Source organism: Ctenopharyngodon idella, chromosome 11 (assembly GCF_019924925.1).
Source record: "Ctenopharyngodon idella isolate HZGC_01 chromosome 11, HZGC01, whole genome shotgun sequence".
Lineage (NCBI taxonomy): Eukaryota > Metazoa > Chordata > Actinopteri > Cypriniformes > Xenocyprididae > Ctenopharyngodon > Ctenopharyngodon idella.
Window position 1 is genome coordinate 27916026 of NC_067230.1, and position 17009 is coordinate 27933034.

The 17009-nt window shown below is 34.9% G+C and overlaps 2 protein-coding genes across 3 annotated transcripts in view; one reads left to right on the forward strand and one right to left on the reverse strand.

Moving 5' to 3' along the window:
* elk4 (ETS transcription factor ELK4) overlaps nt 1-17009 on the reverse strand; it is a 150772-nt gene that overhangs the window by 91810 nt on the left and 41953 nt on the right. The window lies entirely within an intron of this gene.
* Nucleotides 1-17009, forward strand: part of cdk18 (cyclin dependent kinase 18) — a 73474-nt gene that overhangs the window by 49336 nt on the left and 7129 nt on the right. For both annotated transcript variants that reach the window (XM_051911598.1, XM_051911600.1), the window contains exons 5-13: nt 498-554; nt 3216-3330; nt 4462-4556; nt 4785-4847; nt 5850-5973; nt 6177-6297; nt 8866-8963; nt 12746-12851; nt 13052-13094. In XM_051911598.1, the coding sequence (XP_051767558.1) occupies nt 498-554; nt 3216-3330; nt 4462-4556; nt 4785-4847; nt 5850-5973; nt 6177-6297; nt 8866-8963; nt 12746-12851; nt 13052-13094 (822 nt within the window). The remainder of the gene's footprint in view (nt 1-497; nt 555-3215; nt 3331-4461; nt 4557-4784; nt 4848-5849; nt 5974-6176; nt 6298-8865; nt 8964-12745; nt 12852-13051; nt 13095-17009) is intronic.

Consider the following 17009-nt stretch of genomic DNA (forward strand, 5'->3'; position numbering starts at 1 on the left):
TGTTACAGCAAACATTATCGTAAATCTCTTCTACAGCCATTTTTCTTTCAGGTCAAACGCTATAAAATAATTCTGCAGCTCCTTTCAAACAAAATGTATTGTTAAAAGTGATATACACAAATAAATCTTCATATGTACAACTTTCAGTGCCTTGGTCGCATGCGCATACTTGCTCAGAATAAGTTTCTGGCTTAATTCAGCATGTCCTTCAGCTACACACAGAAGGACCTTAGTGGTCAGTGACAGATTGTTTATTCCTACACAAGACCTGAAGCTCACAGGACCCTGACCGCAAATGGCACACTGCCCCAGAAGCCCTTCGCTCGCTCCACTCTACATTAAATAATACTGCTAACACTTACAGTTCTAGCTCTTAAATGTGCTTATTTACATGTGTCGACATTCACACACAGTTTGATTCCAAGATATGGCTCACAAACAATTCATAAATGTTTTCAACAAACTTTTTGGTAACACAGTATTTAATTTTTTTCCAGTCGGACATTGGCTTCGGGAAATTGGAGACCTATGTGAAGTTGGGCAAACTAGGAGAGGTAAGATGTTTTCTCTTCCCTGAGTGAAGACAAAAGACGCTATAGGCAAAAATTAAGAACATAAAACAGCAGTCTTCAAAATGAAGAATCAAATGTGTTCATTACAAGATTCCCTCCAGGCGATTACAGTGAATATGAGTCGCGTTGAATGTGGATTCTGATTTAATGGGCTTTTTTGGCATGAAGACACATCAGTCTCTAATATGCTCAAAGCTGTACTGCGACTAGCCCGTCAATTTTCCATTAAGTGCAACAAAGCATGCACATTGCAAATTGTGAGAAATAATGTACTACATACAACCCTGAGGAATACCATATCTAATGAATGTGTGCGGAAGAACCTGAAGTATTGGAAAAATACTGGACACGGACTGCAGTGAATTTGCTTCAATAAAGAAGCAAATAACAGTAAAGCGGGTTTCATATCTTTGTATCAGCAGTTATAAACGTTTTCATTAGCGTCTAAAGTTGCTTTCAGCCCTGTGAATTTCTAGGCCTGGAAAAGTCATGGAAATTAATAAAATCGTATAAAGTCATGGAAATTCATGTGATTCATGTGGTTTTTCTCAGCTCTAACATATTGAATCAGATAGAAATTGCTCTTTGTGAGTGAAATATCTATAATATCATATTTAAAAATCCTTTCTATTATACTGTATGCATATCAATTAGCATACACTGCAATACAAATAAATTTGCAAGGATTATTATTAAGTCTTCCTAAGTAAATGCTGAGATACAGTTCATGGAACTACTCTAGTAAGACTTAGGTAAGGTCTACTTCTAATCTTTAAAGGGGTGGTTCATTGCGATTTTACTTTTTTAACTTTAGTTAGTGTGTAATGTTGCTGTTTGAGCATAAACAACTTCTACAAAGTTATGATGCTCAAAGTTCAATGCAAAGGGAGATATTTTCTTTTAAAGAATTCTCTGTTTAAGGACTACAACAAATGGCTGGTAGGGACTACAACAAGCTTCTTCCCGGGTTAGTGACATCACATTATTTACATGCCATAAATTTACATAAACCCTGCCCCCCAGAACATGCAACAAAGGGGTGAGGCCATGCTATTGCAATACAGTACGTTAGACAAATGCAATAGCATGTCATAAAAGCAAGATGACAACATGACAAATTATAACCGTAATTAAACTAAACTATACCTGTTCTGTCTTCATGCAGCATACTGGCTCTGTAGGATCTTATAACAGTTCCCACACGAGCGATTTATAGATTATCATGACAGAATATGCAATCAATAACTTTAAGATAGTTAACTCCACATCAGCTACATAAATTCATCAACTAACCATTCAGAAACGTCCTGTTGCATTCTACATGTTGTCACTTCTTCTTGAGTCTCTCCATCATTGTCCGACTCCGGTTTGAACATAAAAGGCTGAACAGTTTCTGACATTTTCAGTGAGTCTGCATGACGCTGCTAACTCGAGCTCTTGAAACTCCGCCCCCTATTGAGAGCAGCAGCTCATTTGCATTTAAAGGGGCACAAAACGGAGCATCTGTGGGGTATTTTGAGCTAAAACTTCACATACACACTCTTGGGACATCAGAGACTTATTTTACATCTTGCAAAACTGGCATTATATGACCCCTTTAAAGATATTAATACTTTTATTCAGCAAGGACACATTAGATTGAGCAAAAGTGACAGTATAAACATGTATTAAGTTACAAAAGTTCAACTACTATAAAAATGATTCTGTGGTGAAGTAAATACTACAGAAAAAACAAATGTAATTTCTACCTGAATAACTGTTTGTTTGTAAACTTATTTCAACTGTTTGAAATAAGTAAATTCTATATTAGTACTCAATTTAAGCTTGTAGAAATTAAAATAAATAAATATCAACGTTATAAAATTAAGTAAAACCTACTCAATCTTCTGATACTGGTGTTCCCATCATGCACTGGGGCATAAATAATTATTAAGGTTGCATTTTTCACTGTTTTCCATCAGTATTTTGTTGTTAGGTTTAGTAACTTGCTGTTTTGTGACACCTAGAGTTCATTTTCTACTCAAAATGACATTTATACTCATAAATGATCCAACGAATGTTACCATTACACAATATTAACTGTATTATTTACTTAGATGTTCTAAGCATAAACTTTAAAAGCACGGCTTAATTCAGTGTTATATTGTTTGAGTAAAATGTACTTGAATCAGAGTATTGCAAAGTAAACTTTAGCTAAGTAGATTTTACTTAATTCCATATGTGAAATTTACTTTAAAAAAATCTGCGTGCAAAAACTTGCAAAAGAAAAAGTAAATTTTACTTTTTTATTTTTTTTAGTGTCTATTTTTTTCTACTATATATGTTATTGTTGACATCAATGATCATGTATCCAGTCAATCTCTACAATATATTAGCACATCAAAATTGAGACACCCGGAAACCAAATGTTCATAATTGGTCATATTGTTTGGTTTATGCAGTTTATGGTTATAATAATGCATTATAATGTTTGATTTCAAGGACATTTCTGTTTGGTTTTGTAAGTTAAATCATTTTGGTGCTATATTTTGGTGATGTAAAGTAAAATCTGGGTCCTTAAGCAAAACCAGAACCACTGATCTTTTCTGCACCACTTCTGTTTCCCAGAGGATTGAAATTTTTTCCCTCCTGTCTGTCACACAGGGCACATACGCAACGGTATTCAAGGGTCGCAGCAAACTCACAGAAAACCTGGTGGCTCTGAAAGAGATTCGGCTCGAGCACGAAGAGGGCGCCCCGTGCACGGCCATACGGGAAGGTAGCGTCCTCTCTCACAGACACAACTATGATTTCAAGCTCCCCAGTTGTTCAAAAGCCAGATTGTCACGAAGAGTATACATTCTAAACTAGCAAGCCACAGGCGTCTTCTTCACCCAGCCTGAATCACTCCATCTAAATGAGATGGAGTACGTGAGCGGGGTTGTTAATGGAAGAGGCTGATGTAAAGCAAGGCTGCCACCCAGTGGCTGATGGACACATCGAATGCAGCTCACGCTAGAGGGAACATGCATTCAGGCTCATAAGATAACACAATAGACAATACCAAGATGCACTGCATTACAAAACATGTCACTGGAGGTCAGGGTTGGGCAAAATTCAGCTTTTCTTTTATAGCTCTGGGACATTTAAGTATAATCTTTGTTTCAGGTCTAAGATAGCTGCTCTTTCTACTCAGGACAACAATGTGATAAGCAGGAAACAAATGTGTCAACTCATTCTCCATTTATTCTTTAATTGCTTTTCATTGCATAAAAAATGATTTAAAAAAGAGGGGAAAATTAGAGCATTCTTACAAATCCATATAGTCACTAATTAAGTAAAATAACAAATAATAAATAAAAGATTATAAAAATTGTAAAAGGATATGCATCAAAGATATGTATTTTATTAGTGTATTCTATTCTATTTTATAAGTCATTTTAGTTCAATTAATGATATATATGCAAGTAAACGTTATATACAATCGATAGATAGAATAGATATACTGTAGATATAAATATTCAATAAATACAGTATAAAGTGTTTGTGTGTATGTGTGTGTGTGTATATATATATATATACACACACACACACACACACACACACACACACACCAGTAGAACATTTAAATACAGATTATTTTATTTACAAATAAAAAAAAAAATAATAATATATATTAATTACATGTTTCTGTGAATAGCAATTTCATTTTTCAGTATGAATTATTGCAAAGCAACACTTACATCAGTTATCAGCTTTTCTTATTTGAATAAAAATTCTGCATCCTGTTTGGCTCAATTTAAATTCAGGAACTGGAATAGCATTTCAATTTATTTCTGAATGTTGCACAACCCCGCTGGAGGTTATTATTATAGTGGCTCATTGTCATATTCTTGTTGTGTTGCAACAGTGTCACTGCTGAAGAACCTGAAACACGCCAACATCGTAACACTGCATGACATTATCCATACAGACCGGTGTCTCACCCTTGTCTTTGAGTATCTGGTAAGCCACATCACACAGCTTTTCTATTGAATGTTATCACAACAATAGCAGGCTTTAGGTGAGCTCTTACGCCAGTCTTTTGTCAATCCCACGATGCTTTGTAATATGGGGTGGGGTGTTATTTGAAGTATTTTCCTCTTTATATATTTAAGCATGTTAGCAACCCTAAAAGTGACTGGAGCAGTCTGTTTTAATGCGTTTTGACGTCATAACCTACTGTCTTTGCAGGACAGTGACTTGAAGCAGTACCTCGACAACTGTGGAAACCTAATGAGCATGTACAATGTGAAGGTAACAGTTCTCCCACCATCAAAAAACAATCAACAAGCTTACCAATTAAAAGTCAACAGAGCTGTTCCAAACCCTGTTTACATAGACAGCTACCTTCTAAGACAGCATCCTAATACAAAATAGCACAAGAGAGATGTGCCTCACAATCAATTCTGACAGGTTAGCATGTTGCTAAGATAACAACAAACAAGCAATTTGTCAATTGATTATGAGCAAAACACTGCTCAACAACATGATCACAGCCAATCAGAAGATATGTTTAAATGCAGCGTTATAACGAGCAGGATTTTGCACCAATGAGCTTTCACTGGGCGGGGCTACCAAACAGACCCAACAGAGCAACAGAGATATTAACGAGATCTCATTAGTGATTTTTCTTTTTTATAGGGACGACTTTGATGGAAATTAGAGCATTGGAAACCCATAATTGACTAATTAGTTTGTTTAAATTACTAATAACTCAATTTATTAAAGAAAATTAAATATAAATGAAGTATAGATCTCTAGGTGACATTTTAAACACTGATTAACAGCATTTAATGATTTGGAAATAGCCCATATGTTTTATGATAATGAGGAATTTAAACTGAAAAAAAATTTAATAAATTATTAAAAACTACACTTACAGCAATAATAAACTTTTCTAATTTGATAGCTAATAGCTTTTTGCATGCCACTTTATCACGATGCACCTGAATAAAATACAGTGTCGGGCATAAAAATGCAAGTATTAAATAGTTAAAATAAAATAAAATATATACACTACCTTCATCTATACTTGTCAGAATTAAATTAAAAAAATAGTTCAATGTTCTCTTGATTTCTAAAAATTTTGCAATGCATTCTGGGATTGTGCTAATTGCAAGGGATACATGTGATGTTTCCTTAAAAATATTAGGCATCTTAGAAGGCAGCTGCCTACATTTTGGATGCAATAAAATGCTGTCTTTGTCGGTAGTTCAAATTTTAGAAAAGCTAACATCCGCCTCTCTGTCCTTGTAGATATTTATGTTCCAGCTTCTTCGTGGTTTATCATATTGTCATAAGAGGAAGATTCTCCACCGGGACCTGAAGCCTCAGAATCTGCTCATTAATGACAAGGGAGAACTCAAACTGGCAGACTTTGGTGAGACTTTCTTACAAGGCCTAAATATTCACAGATGAGTTTACTTTAGTGTGCTGTACAAAGAATGTCTAGCTTGTTTTTTTAGCACATTACCCAGCAGCGGTCTCCCATGTGACTCCCATCTTGGCTCTTGGCTGGGATTCTGGGTTTCCCAGCAACGTTTGTTCATCGCCTTAACTATCCATCTTATCTTGCTTGTTAAGGTTTGGCCAGAGCAAAATCAGTCCCAACAAAAACCTATTCGAATGAGGTTGTGACCTTGTGGTATCGACCCCCTGATGTTCTACTGGGTTCTACGGAGTATTCCACACCAATAGACATGTGGTAAGATGTTTTCTCACATAAACCGCTGCTAGAATACATTGAACGGTAACACAACCATGCATAACAGTACAGTATGGCATCAGCCACAATGTGCTGCTAACATTATGAAAGAATGAAGCAAAACTATTGATATTGTCCATGCACAATGCTCATAGACTAGAAAAAAAAGAAAAATAGGATATAATCTAAAACTATAACTCCTAAGCATAAAAATATAGCCATATCTAGAGACCAGAATATCATATATACTGGAGGGCGGACTCTTTTGACTTGGGTCAGTAAGCAACATCACAGAAAGCACACACATAGCAACACCATAGCAACCAGCCAAAACACCATAGCAACCCCATAGCAACTTGCAAAACAAAGCACCACTCATTTTCTTCAGCAAATGTGAAAACTTGGTTAAAATTTGTTGAATTTAACCATTTAAATTAGACAAACATATCTATTTAAAGAGGACAAATTAAACAATTTAAACAAGACAAATTTGACCATTTGTATAAACAAGTTTAACACTTTAATGTAGAAATTAGTTGAATTTGTTAAATTATTTTAGCTATTTATTAAAAATAAATCATGGTAAATAAATAGTAAATCAAAGTAAATCAAATAGTTTAAGTAAATAAATTAAATAAATATTTTAAGTATTCGTATGATTTTATTTAAATATTTTATTACCAGTATCGGTATCGGCCGATACCAAGCTCACGTACTTGTACTCGTACTCATAAAAATACCCCCGATACCAAAGACCGATACCTCACGTGACGTAACTGACAGAATTTTCCGTGCACAGAGACACCGGCGGCTACGGAGCCCCGGACATGACATATGTAACCCCTCTACCCAGGTCCTACTCGCCCCGCTCTGCGCGGACCTCGAACCCGGGTCTCCAGCATGGGAGTCAGACGCTCTAACAAGGAATCTAAAGGCTGCAACCTCTAGCGTCAGTCGCTAGAACATCTCTTGAGATCAGAGGAGTGAGGTTTACTCACACAGCGACTACTAGCTGGCCTCCGTTACACTCACCCCCCTAAACCTCACTCCCATCCGGGTCACGGCACCAATGTAACCCCTCTACCCAGGTCCTACCCAGGTCCTACTCGCCTCGCTCTGCGCAGGCCTCGAACCCGGGTCTCCGGCGTGGGAGTTGGACGCTCTGACAAGGAGGCTAAAGGCTGCAACCCCTAACATCAGTCGCTAGAGCATCTCTTGAGATCAGAGGAGTGAGGTTTACTCCCACAGCAACTATATATATATATATATTTTATTAAGTATAATATATATAAAATATAAAATTGTATAAAATTGTGAAAACAATTACATTTAATTGGTTAAAAAAATATGCCTAGTTGTGGAACAAGCAAGATTCAATTAGTTAAAATGTATGAGATTGGTTTACATATAATAAATTGGATTTATTGATGATAAATATATATATAAACCTGGCTTTTGTGTATTTAAACACATTCGATTTATTAGTACTTATATAAATCTCATTTGTTTTACATATGATTGACTGACAAATACGCATCACATGTGTAATGCAAATGGATGTAAATTTTATGTGCAATTAAAATACTGTAGAAATATAGGACTAAAAATATAATAAATTTGGTTAACATGCGACTATTATTATTTAGTGTTGTCAAATTGATTAATCGCATCTAACAAAAGTCTGAATACATGGGAATACATATGTGTGTGTGTGGGTGTGTACATTATATTATATATATATATATATATATATATATATATATATATATACACACACACACATATACACACACACACAAACTTTTATGTTAGATGAGATTAATCACGATTATCTACTATTATTATATGAAGTGTTTTAGAGATGATAGCTGGACTATAATTGCCATCAGTGGAACTTTTTTGCTTTTTCAGCACTCAAACACATTCAATTTCAGTCTATTTTATTTATCATCTCATGTCAAAAGAACTAAATGAATGGGTTCACATAACCTTTTGTTTTGGGGTGGAAAAAAAATCCCATTTATGAAGTTGATGAAATAATACATCAAACTACCTTTTGATCATGCCAAAGAGCTCTTGACTGTTGCTCAGTCCTCCAGAAGAAACATTAAGTTAGAAAATTGAATTCTGTCTTTCCTGACACAACCTTTTAACGTCACATAGACGCTCTGACACACACTCCTCGGGCAACCTTGGATAGCTGACACGGACTCGGACATAAATGCTTTTTTAAAGCTAATCCGTCCTGTTCGATAAAAATACCGTGTTGTTTAATCCTCAGGATTAGTCCAGTGGGCTAATCAATCCGAGCGTGACAGCAGCCACATGTGTCTTTCCCGTATCTCCACCTCACAGCTTTCCCGAGACAACCCTCCAGTCAAGCAGACGTCAAACTGTGATAGGACAATATTCTCAGAGACGCCGTATCTAAAACATCTGTGACAGTCCTGATCTGATATATTCAAATGATGTCTGCGGGGTTCATTTAAAAGAATAACAGCACTGAAATTAAAAGAGATTTTATGATCACAACACACAGTAAAATGATGGATGTCTCTGTATGACTAGGGGCGTGGGCTGTATCCTGTACGAAATGGCGACGGGGCGTCCCATGTTTCCCGGATCGACTGTCAAAGAAGAACTACACCTGATATTTCGGCTCATGGGTAAGAGAGACATTTCATGTAATTTTAATTATGTATAGATTAAATTACACTGCTATATGGAAACATTTTGTTCTTTAAACACCAAAAGGTGGCATTTAATAGTTATTTATGGCACTTAAAGGATTAGTTCACTTCTGAATTAAAATTTCCTGTTATTTTAATCTCACCCCCATGTCATCCAAGATGTTCATGTCTTTCTTTCTTCAGTTGAAAAGAAATTAAGGTTTTTGAGGAAAACATTCCAGGATTTTTCTCCATATAGTGGACTTCACTGGGGTTCAACGGGTTAAAGGCCCAAATTGCAGTTTCAGTGCAGCTTCAAAAGGCTCTACACGATCCCAGTCGAGGAATAAGGGTCTTGTCTAGTGAAACAATCGGTCATTTTCTGAAAAAATTAAAATTTATATACTTTTTCGCCCTACCGAACACGTGACCTTTCCAACGTGATTACGTAATGCGTGAAGTCATCACAGAGCTAGTGCAAGACGAGCATTTGTGGTTAAAAAGTATATAAATGATTTTTTTTTACAAAATGACAGATTGTTTCGCTAGATAAGACCCTTATTCCTCGTCTGGGATCGTGTAGAGCCCTTTGAAGCTGCACTGACACTGACATTTGGACCTTCAACCCGTTGGTAGCCATTGAAGTCCACTACAGGTGCTGGTCATATAATTAGAATATCATCAAAAAGTTGATTTATTTCACTAATTCCATTCAAAAAGTGAAACTTGTATATTATATTCATTCATTACACACAGACTGATATATTTCAAATGTTTATTTCTTTTAATTTTGATGATTATAACTGACAACTATGGAAAATCCCAAATTCAGTATCTCAGAAAATTAGAATATTACTTAAGACCAATACAAAGAAAGGATTTTTAGAAATCTTGGCCAACTGAAAAGTATGAACATGAAAAGTATGAGCATGTACAGCACTCAATACTTAGTTGGGGCTCCTTTTGCCTGAATTACTGCAGCAATGCGGCGTGGCATGGAGTCGATCAGTCTGTGGCACTGCTCAGGTGTCATAAGAGCCCAGGTTGCTCTGATAGTGGCCTTCAGCTCTTCTGCATTGTTGGGTCTGGCATATCGCATCTTCCTCTTCACAATACCCCATTGATTTTCTATGGGGTTAAGGTCAGGCGAGTTTGCTGGCCAATTAAGAACAGGGATACCATGGTCCTTAAACCAGGTACTGGTAGCTTTGGCACTGTGTGCACTTGCCAAGTCCTGTTGGAAAATGAAATCTGCATCTCCATAAAATTGGTCAGCAGCAGGAAGCATGAAGTGCTCTAAAACTTCCTGGTATACGGCTGCGTTGACCTTGGACCTCAGAAAACACAGTGGACCAACACCAGCAGATGACATGGTACCCCAAACCATCACTGACTGTGGAAACTTTACACTGGACCTCAAGCAACGTGGATTGTGTGCCTCTCCTCTCTTCCTCCAGACTCTGGAACCCTGATTTCCAAAGGAAATGCAAAATTTACTTTCATCAGAGAACATAACTTTGGACCACTCAGCAGCAGTCCAGTCCTTTTTGTCTTTAGCCCAGGCGAGACGCTTCTGACGCTGTCTGTTGTTCAAGAGTGGCTTGACACAAGGAATGCGACAGCTGAAACCCATGTCTTGCATACGTCTGTGCGTAGTGGTTCTTGAAGCACTGACTCCAGCTGCAGTCCACTCTTTGTGAATCTCCCCCACATTTTTGAATGGGTTTTGTTTCACAATCCTCTCCAGGGTGCGGTTATCCCTATTACTTGTACACTTTTTTCTACCACATCTTTTCCTTCCCTTCGCCTCTCTATTAATGTGCTTGGACACAGAGCTCTGTGAACAGCCAGCCTCTTTTGCAATGACCTTTTGTGTCTTGCCCTCCTTGTGCAAGGTGTCAATGGTCGTCTTTTGGACAACTGTCAAGTCAGCAGTCTTCCCCATGATTGTGTAGCCTACAGAACTAGACTGAGAGACCATTTAAAGGCCTTTGCAGGTATTTTGAGTTAATTAGCTGATTAGAATGTGGCACCAGGTGTCTTCAATATTGAACCTTTTCACAATATTCTAATTTTCTGAGATACTGAATTTGGGATTTTCCTTAGTTGTCAGTTATAATCATCAAAATTAAAAGAAATAAACATTTGAAATATATCAGTCTGTGTGTAATGAATGAATATAATATACAAGTTTCACTTTTTGAATGGAATTAGTGAAATAAATCAACTTTTTGATGATATTCTAATTATATGACCAGCACCTGTATATGGAGAAAAATCCTGGAATGTTTTCCTCAAAAACCTTAATTTCTTTTCAACTGAAGAAAGAAAGACATAAACATCTTGAATGACATGGGGGTGAGTAAATTATCAGGAAATTTTAATTCTGAAGCATAAAAATATAGTCATATCTAGAGACTAGAATATCATATACACTGGAAGCAACACGCAAAACAAAGCACAGCTCACATTTTCTTTAGCAAAAATGAAAATTTGGTTAAAATTTGTTCAATTTAAATTAGGTCAATTTATCTATTTGAATTAGATCAATTTGTCTAGGCGAACAATTATACACTACCATTCAAAAGTTGGTCAGTAAAGTTTTAATGTGTCTGTGAATTCTCTTATGCTCACCAGTTCTGCATTCATTTGATCAAAAATAGTAATATTGCAAAATAAGTACTAGTATTTTAAAATAATTTTCTATTTATTATTTGAATTTATTTTAAAATGTAATATATTCCTGTGATCAAAGCTGAATTTTCAGCATCATTACTCCAGTCTTCAGTGTCAAATGATCCTTCAGAAATCATTCTAATATGATGATTTGAAAGTTAAATAGTCACTTTTGATGAATTTATTGTGTTCTTAGTGAATAATTAAGAAAATTTTGAACAATAGTGTACTTAATTAACATTAGATGAGTTTTAAATACTTTAAATACTAATTTAGCCTGCCAGGCAAAGGTTTTTATAAAGCAAAAAAATGGTATTTGGTGCTCATTGCACAGAATTTGGTTTTATGTAAATCACCAAAAAGTACAAATAATTACTTTGTATCTGTAAGTAATTTTCACAAAAATAACTTTACCTACTACAGTCTAAAAAATGCTGGGTTAAAAACAACACAAGTTGGGTTAAATATGCACAGACCTAGCATTTGGGTTGTTTTGACCCAGCGGTTTTCTTTAACTCAACTATTGTTTAAAAATTACTATATTGGTCGCTTAAAAAGAACCCAAAATAGGTTGGAAATTAAAAATCAGACAATTATAAGAGGCAACAGTAATAAGCAAAAGGTGAACATTTATTAATATGCAATTAAATGTGTATTATTTAATTATTATTTATTAAACATTAATAAATGTTAATTTCCGACCTATTTTAGGTTCATTTTAAGCAAGCAATACAGTAATTTTTAAACAATAGTGGAGTTAAATAAAACTACCCAGCAGGTTGGCCAAACATTAACCCAGCATTTTTTTCAGAGTGTACTAAGTGACTTCCTGACAAGCTTTGTCAGATTCAGCGATTACATGTTAGCACTCGTTCCAGCAACCTTGCAAACATAACATCTTGTGCACTTTGATTCCAGCCTACCAGATCATAGCTTGCCAGAGGATCAAAATATCTGCAATTTGTTTATGCAATATGCATGAGGCGGTCAGTGAACAGACCGTGGGTGGTCTATAGTTGCACGTCTGAAGCTGAATGGAGGTCTAATTATCTCACATTTTAGGACACATACTAAAAAAACTTCAACTTGTTTTCCATAACCAGGCACCCCAACTGAGGAAACCTGGCCCGGAATCACAGCTAATGAGGAATTCAAATCCTACCTGTTTCCTCAGTACCGAGCACAAGCGCTCATTAATCATGTGCCCAGGTACCACAGAAACACAGCAGAATGACTTCAATGCAACAGGACTAGCTTTTGGCTCCTTTAAATAAAATGTGCAAACAAAAACACACCTGTTTCTATCTATAAACAACAATAGAGGATGTTTTTGAGACTTAGCATGCTATGAATTATAGCTGGTGAATATTGTAATATATAAGCTTTTTTTTTCTTCTTCTTCATTCAAGGCTTGACACAGAGGGGATAGACCTTCTTTCGGCTTTATTGCTGGTGAGTGAATTAATCTGAAATATTAAAAAAGTGGCTTATTCTGATTTGAGCTACTGTAAAAAAAACATGCTTTATGCAAGTATGCAAACACAAATGTGAAGGTTTGGCCCATGCGTCACAAGAAGTGCTTCTCTTCAAACATACTCTGTACTGAATAGAGTTACCGCTAAATGTTTGTGCAATAAACCAGAAAGGATACTATTCAGGTAACTAACATCAAAAGCTATCTTGCATATCGTTTATGTACTTACATAGAGTATATCTCAACTGAAAACACAGATATTATGTGTGTACACGACACGTCTTTCCTTTTCTTGGAATGTCGAGGAGGAGCCAATAAAATATGAGACAATAGATTTACACAATGAAGAATGAGGATTTGCCAGTCTACTTCAGATGTCAGAAACAACAGCCTTGAAGGGATACAATAAAAGTAGTTTAAAACCACACAGATACCTATGGAAACTTATTTCTGCCACTAAATAAAAAAATAAAAAAGGTAATTGCGACATTTGCTGTTAAAACACTGATGTCCAAGAAACATGATTATTAACAGATGATAACAATAAAGCTGGGTATGCAACTTTAAATACAGGTATGCAACCATTAGTGTCATGCTGATAAATGCCAACCATGTCATGCTGATAAATGCCAATCTCCAAATAGCACCCAACAACACCATTACAGCTACATGAATTTACGTCACTAATACACTTAACTTACGCCATCTCAATCGAGAAACACATTCCTGTAACATTTTAAGCCTGAACAATAAATGTGACCATTCCGATAACTAAACAACTTTGCATAAATATCATGGAATTATTATTAATAATAACAACAATAATAGAAATAATAATATTTTGGTAACACTTTACAATAAGGTCTCATTTGTTACTGTATTAACTAACATGAACTAACAATGAGCAATACATTTGTTACATCATTTGTTCATGTTAGTTCGCAGTGCGTTAACTAATGTTAACAAATACAACTTTTGATTTTAAAGGGTTAGTTCACCCAAAAATTTCTGTCATTAATTATTTGCCCTCATGTCGTTCCACATCTGTAAAACCTTCGTTCATCTTCGGAACACAAACTAAGATATTTTTGATGAAATCCAAGAGGTATTTTTATCCTCAATAGAAAGCAAGGAAATTACCACATTCAATTCTGATTCAATTCAATTCAGTTATAAAGTCACAATTCTGAGATTTTATCACGCAATTGTGACTTTATATCTCGCAACTGTAACTTTATATTTCGCAATTCTGAGAAAAACAGTCAGAATTGTGAGATATAAAGTCAAAATTGCGTGATAAAATCTCAGAATTGTGACTTTATAACTCTTAATTCATTCAATAGTTAACTAATTTTAACTAATGAAACATTATTGTAAAGTGTTACCAATATTTTTTATTATTTTTAATAACAATATTTATGCCATTTATGCAAAGCTGTTTTTCAAAACAACACAACCCCCTAGTATTTTAATAGCCTAATAATTATATATTATTGTGTCAAAAAAAATCTAATTATTATTAAAGATTAATTATCTGATCAATTAAAAGATCAACTATTAATCAATTAAAATAGTATTATTACTATTAATAAATAAATAATAATAATAATAATAATAATAATGCAATTATAATTACAAATATATATGCACAATTGTTTTGCAATCAGAATGATAATTTAAAATTCAAATTTTTAACAGCAAAAATTCCAAGTATTCAAATAGTCCAATCATAATGTATCATCAAAACTGAGAAATAAAATAATTTAAAAAAAATCAGATAAAGTAAAATTAAAAAAAAAAAAAAAAAATCAACTAAAAATTATCTGTACTAATCATTTAAAATCAATCCATCATAATTAGTTTAAAATTATAATTAATTTTTCGGCGCCGACAGCCTCGTGGGCAGCACACCAACCTTTTATATAACCTTTCCCGATCCCGTGCCCCTCTCTCTCTCACTTCGCTTCACTTCCTGTTACTTACTGTCCTATCGTAATAAAAGCAAAAATGGCAAAAAAGTAAATCTCTAAAACACATATATATATATATATATGTATCTGTATCAGACAAAAAATAAAAAATAAATAAATACTGGTTAACCTCTAGCATGAAAACAGACTTTTATGTGTGATATTTCTAACAAGCACATGTACAGAGGCCAGTGAGGTGCCGTTGAATGCCATGGACCTGCACTGTCTTCAGCTCCCACAAATCCCTGGGTGAAAAAAGGCCCTTGTTAAGAGTTTCGCTGCTGAGACGGAGTGAGCTCAGAAGCTAATTATGGTGACAACTTCCCCTCTCTGCCTGCTCTCCTCCAGGTCCAATTAGTTTGATACAGGCAGGGGTGTCAGGCGCAGAGCATTATAGCGTTATCAAAACACAGGTAAACAAACGCAGGCTGACACCTCGTCTCTTCACTCAGGTACAGGCAAGAGTAAGGACCTTTCAGAGGAATACTGTTCAAGATTATGTTGGGGGAACGACTGAACAAAGAGGGGTGTGACAGGCTAAAGACTCTTTCAGAGACTGATCACAGTGATTTGGCTGGAGTCTACACAGTATACGTTGCATACAGTAATGCATATTAGTTACCTATAGCTATACATTTGGGGACAAAAAAAGGCAGAAAATGAATCTGAAAGATGTTTTTTGGGGAAAAATGGTTTACAGAGCAACTAAATATATCTTTATATTAGGGCTGTCGATTTAACGTGTTAATTAATCAATTAATTGGTTATGGGGAAAAATAATGCGTTAAAATTATTCATGCATTTAACAGACACATGTACAGTAGTTCATCTTACATTTCATAAAGTTGACTGATGACGAACATGAAGCAGGGCAACAGCTCACTGCACGATGGAGCCTATAGAATGCAGTTAGAATACGCCTAACATTCATGATCTCAGGGCAAAAATGCCCCTGTATGAGTTTTTGTCTCATATTTATATCATAATATTATGGAAGCTTGTTTCCGCCACTAAATAAAAAAAATAAGAAAGGTAATTGTGACTTTTTATCTCACAATTTTGATTTTTTTCCCTCTCATAATTGTGAGATTTAAATTCACATTTGCAAGTTATAAAGTCAGAATTGCAAGATATAAAGTCGCAATTCTGACTTCTGACTTTTTTTCTTGCAATTGTGAGTTATGTAATTCTGACTGTATATCTCACAATTCTGACTTTTTTTCTAAGAATTGCATGATATAAACTTGCAATTACATCTTATAAAGTCAGCATTTTGAGATATAAGCTCGCAATTCTGACATTTTTACTTTATATCATGCAATTGTGAGTTACGAAGTCAGAATTGTGAGATATAAACTCGAAGATCTGAGAAAAAACTTCAGTCTATCTCCCCACACAATTGGACATTATAACACGCAATTGCGAGTTTATATATCACAATTCTGACTTTATAATTTGCAATTCTGACTTTATATCACGCATTTCTGACTTTATATCTCACAATTGTGAGTTTATATCTCGCAATTCTGAGAAAAAAAGCGAGATAAAAAAGTTGCAATTACCTTTTTTTATTTTTTATTTCATGGCAGAAACAAGTTTCCATATAATATAGTTGTAGTTTATGTGTAATAAATTCTATGCTGAATCAAATAAAATGTTTTTTTTTTTTTTTCTTCTAAAGCTACTTTTCGTATTGTCTATTTGATGCTTTTCTCATTTAACACAATAATGACTTTAAATTATCTTTTGGGGGTAATTTCTCAGCCAAATTTGATGTGAGATTAATTTGCGATTAATTAATCGCCACATTGTGTAATTAATTAGATAAAAAATGTAATCACTTGACAGCCCTCGATTATACACGTCTCAAAAAGACAAAAGATGTATTTTAGGGTTAGGGCTTGGAATAAGATTCATCTACCC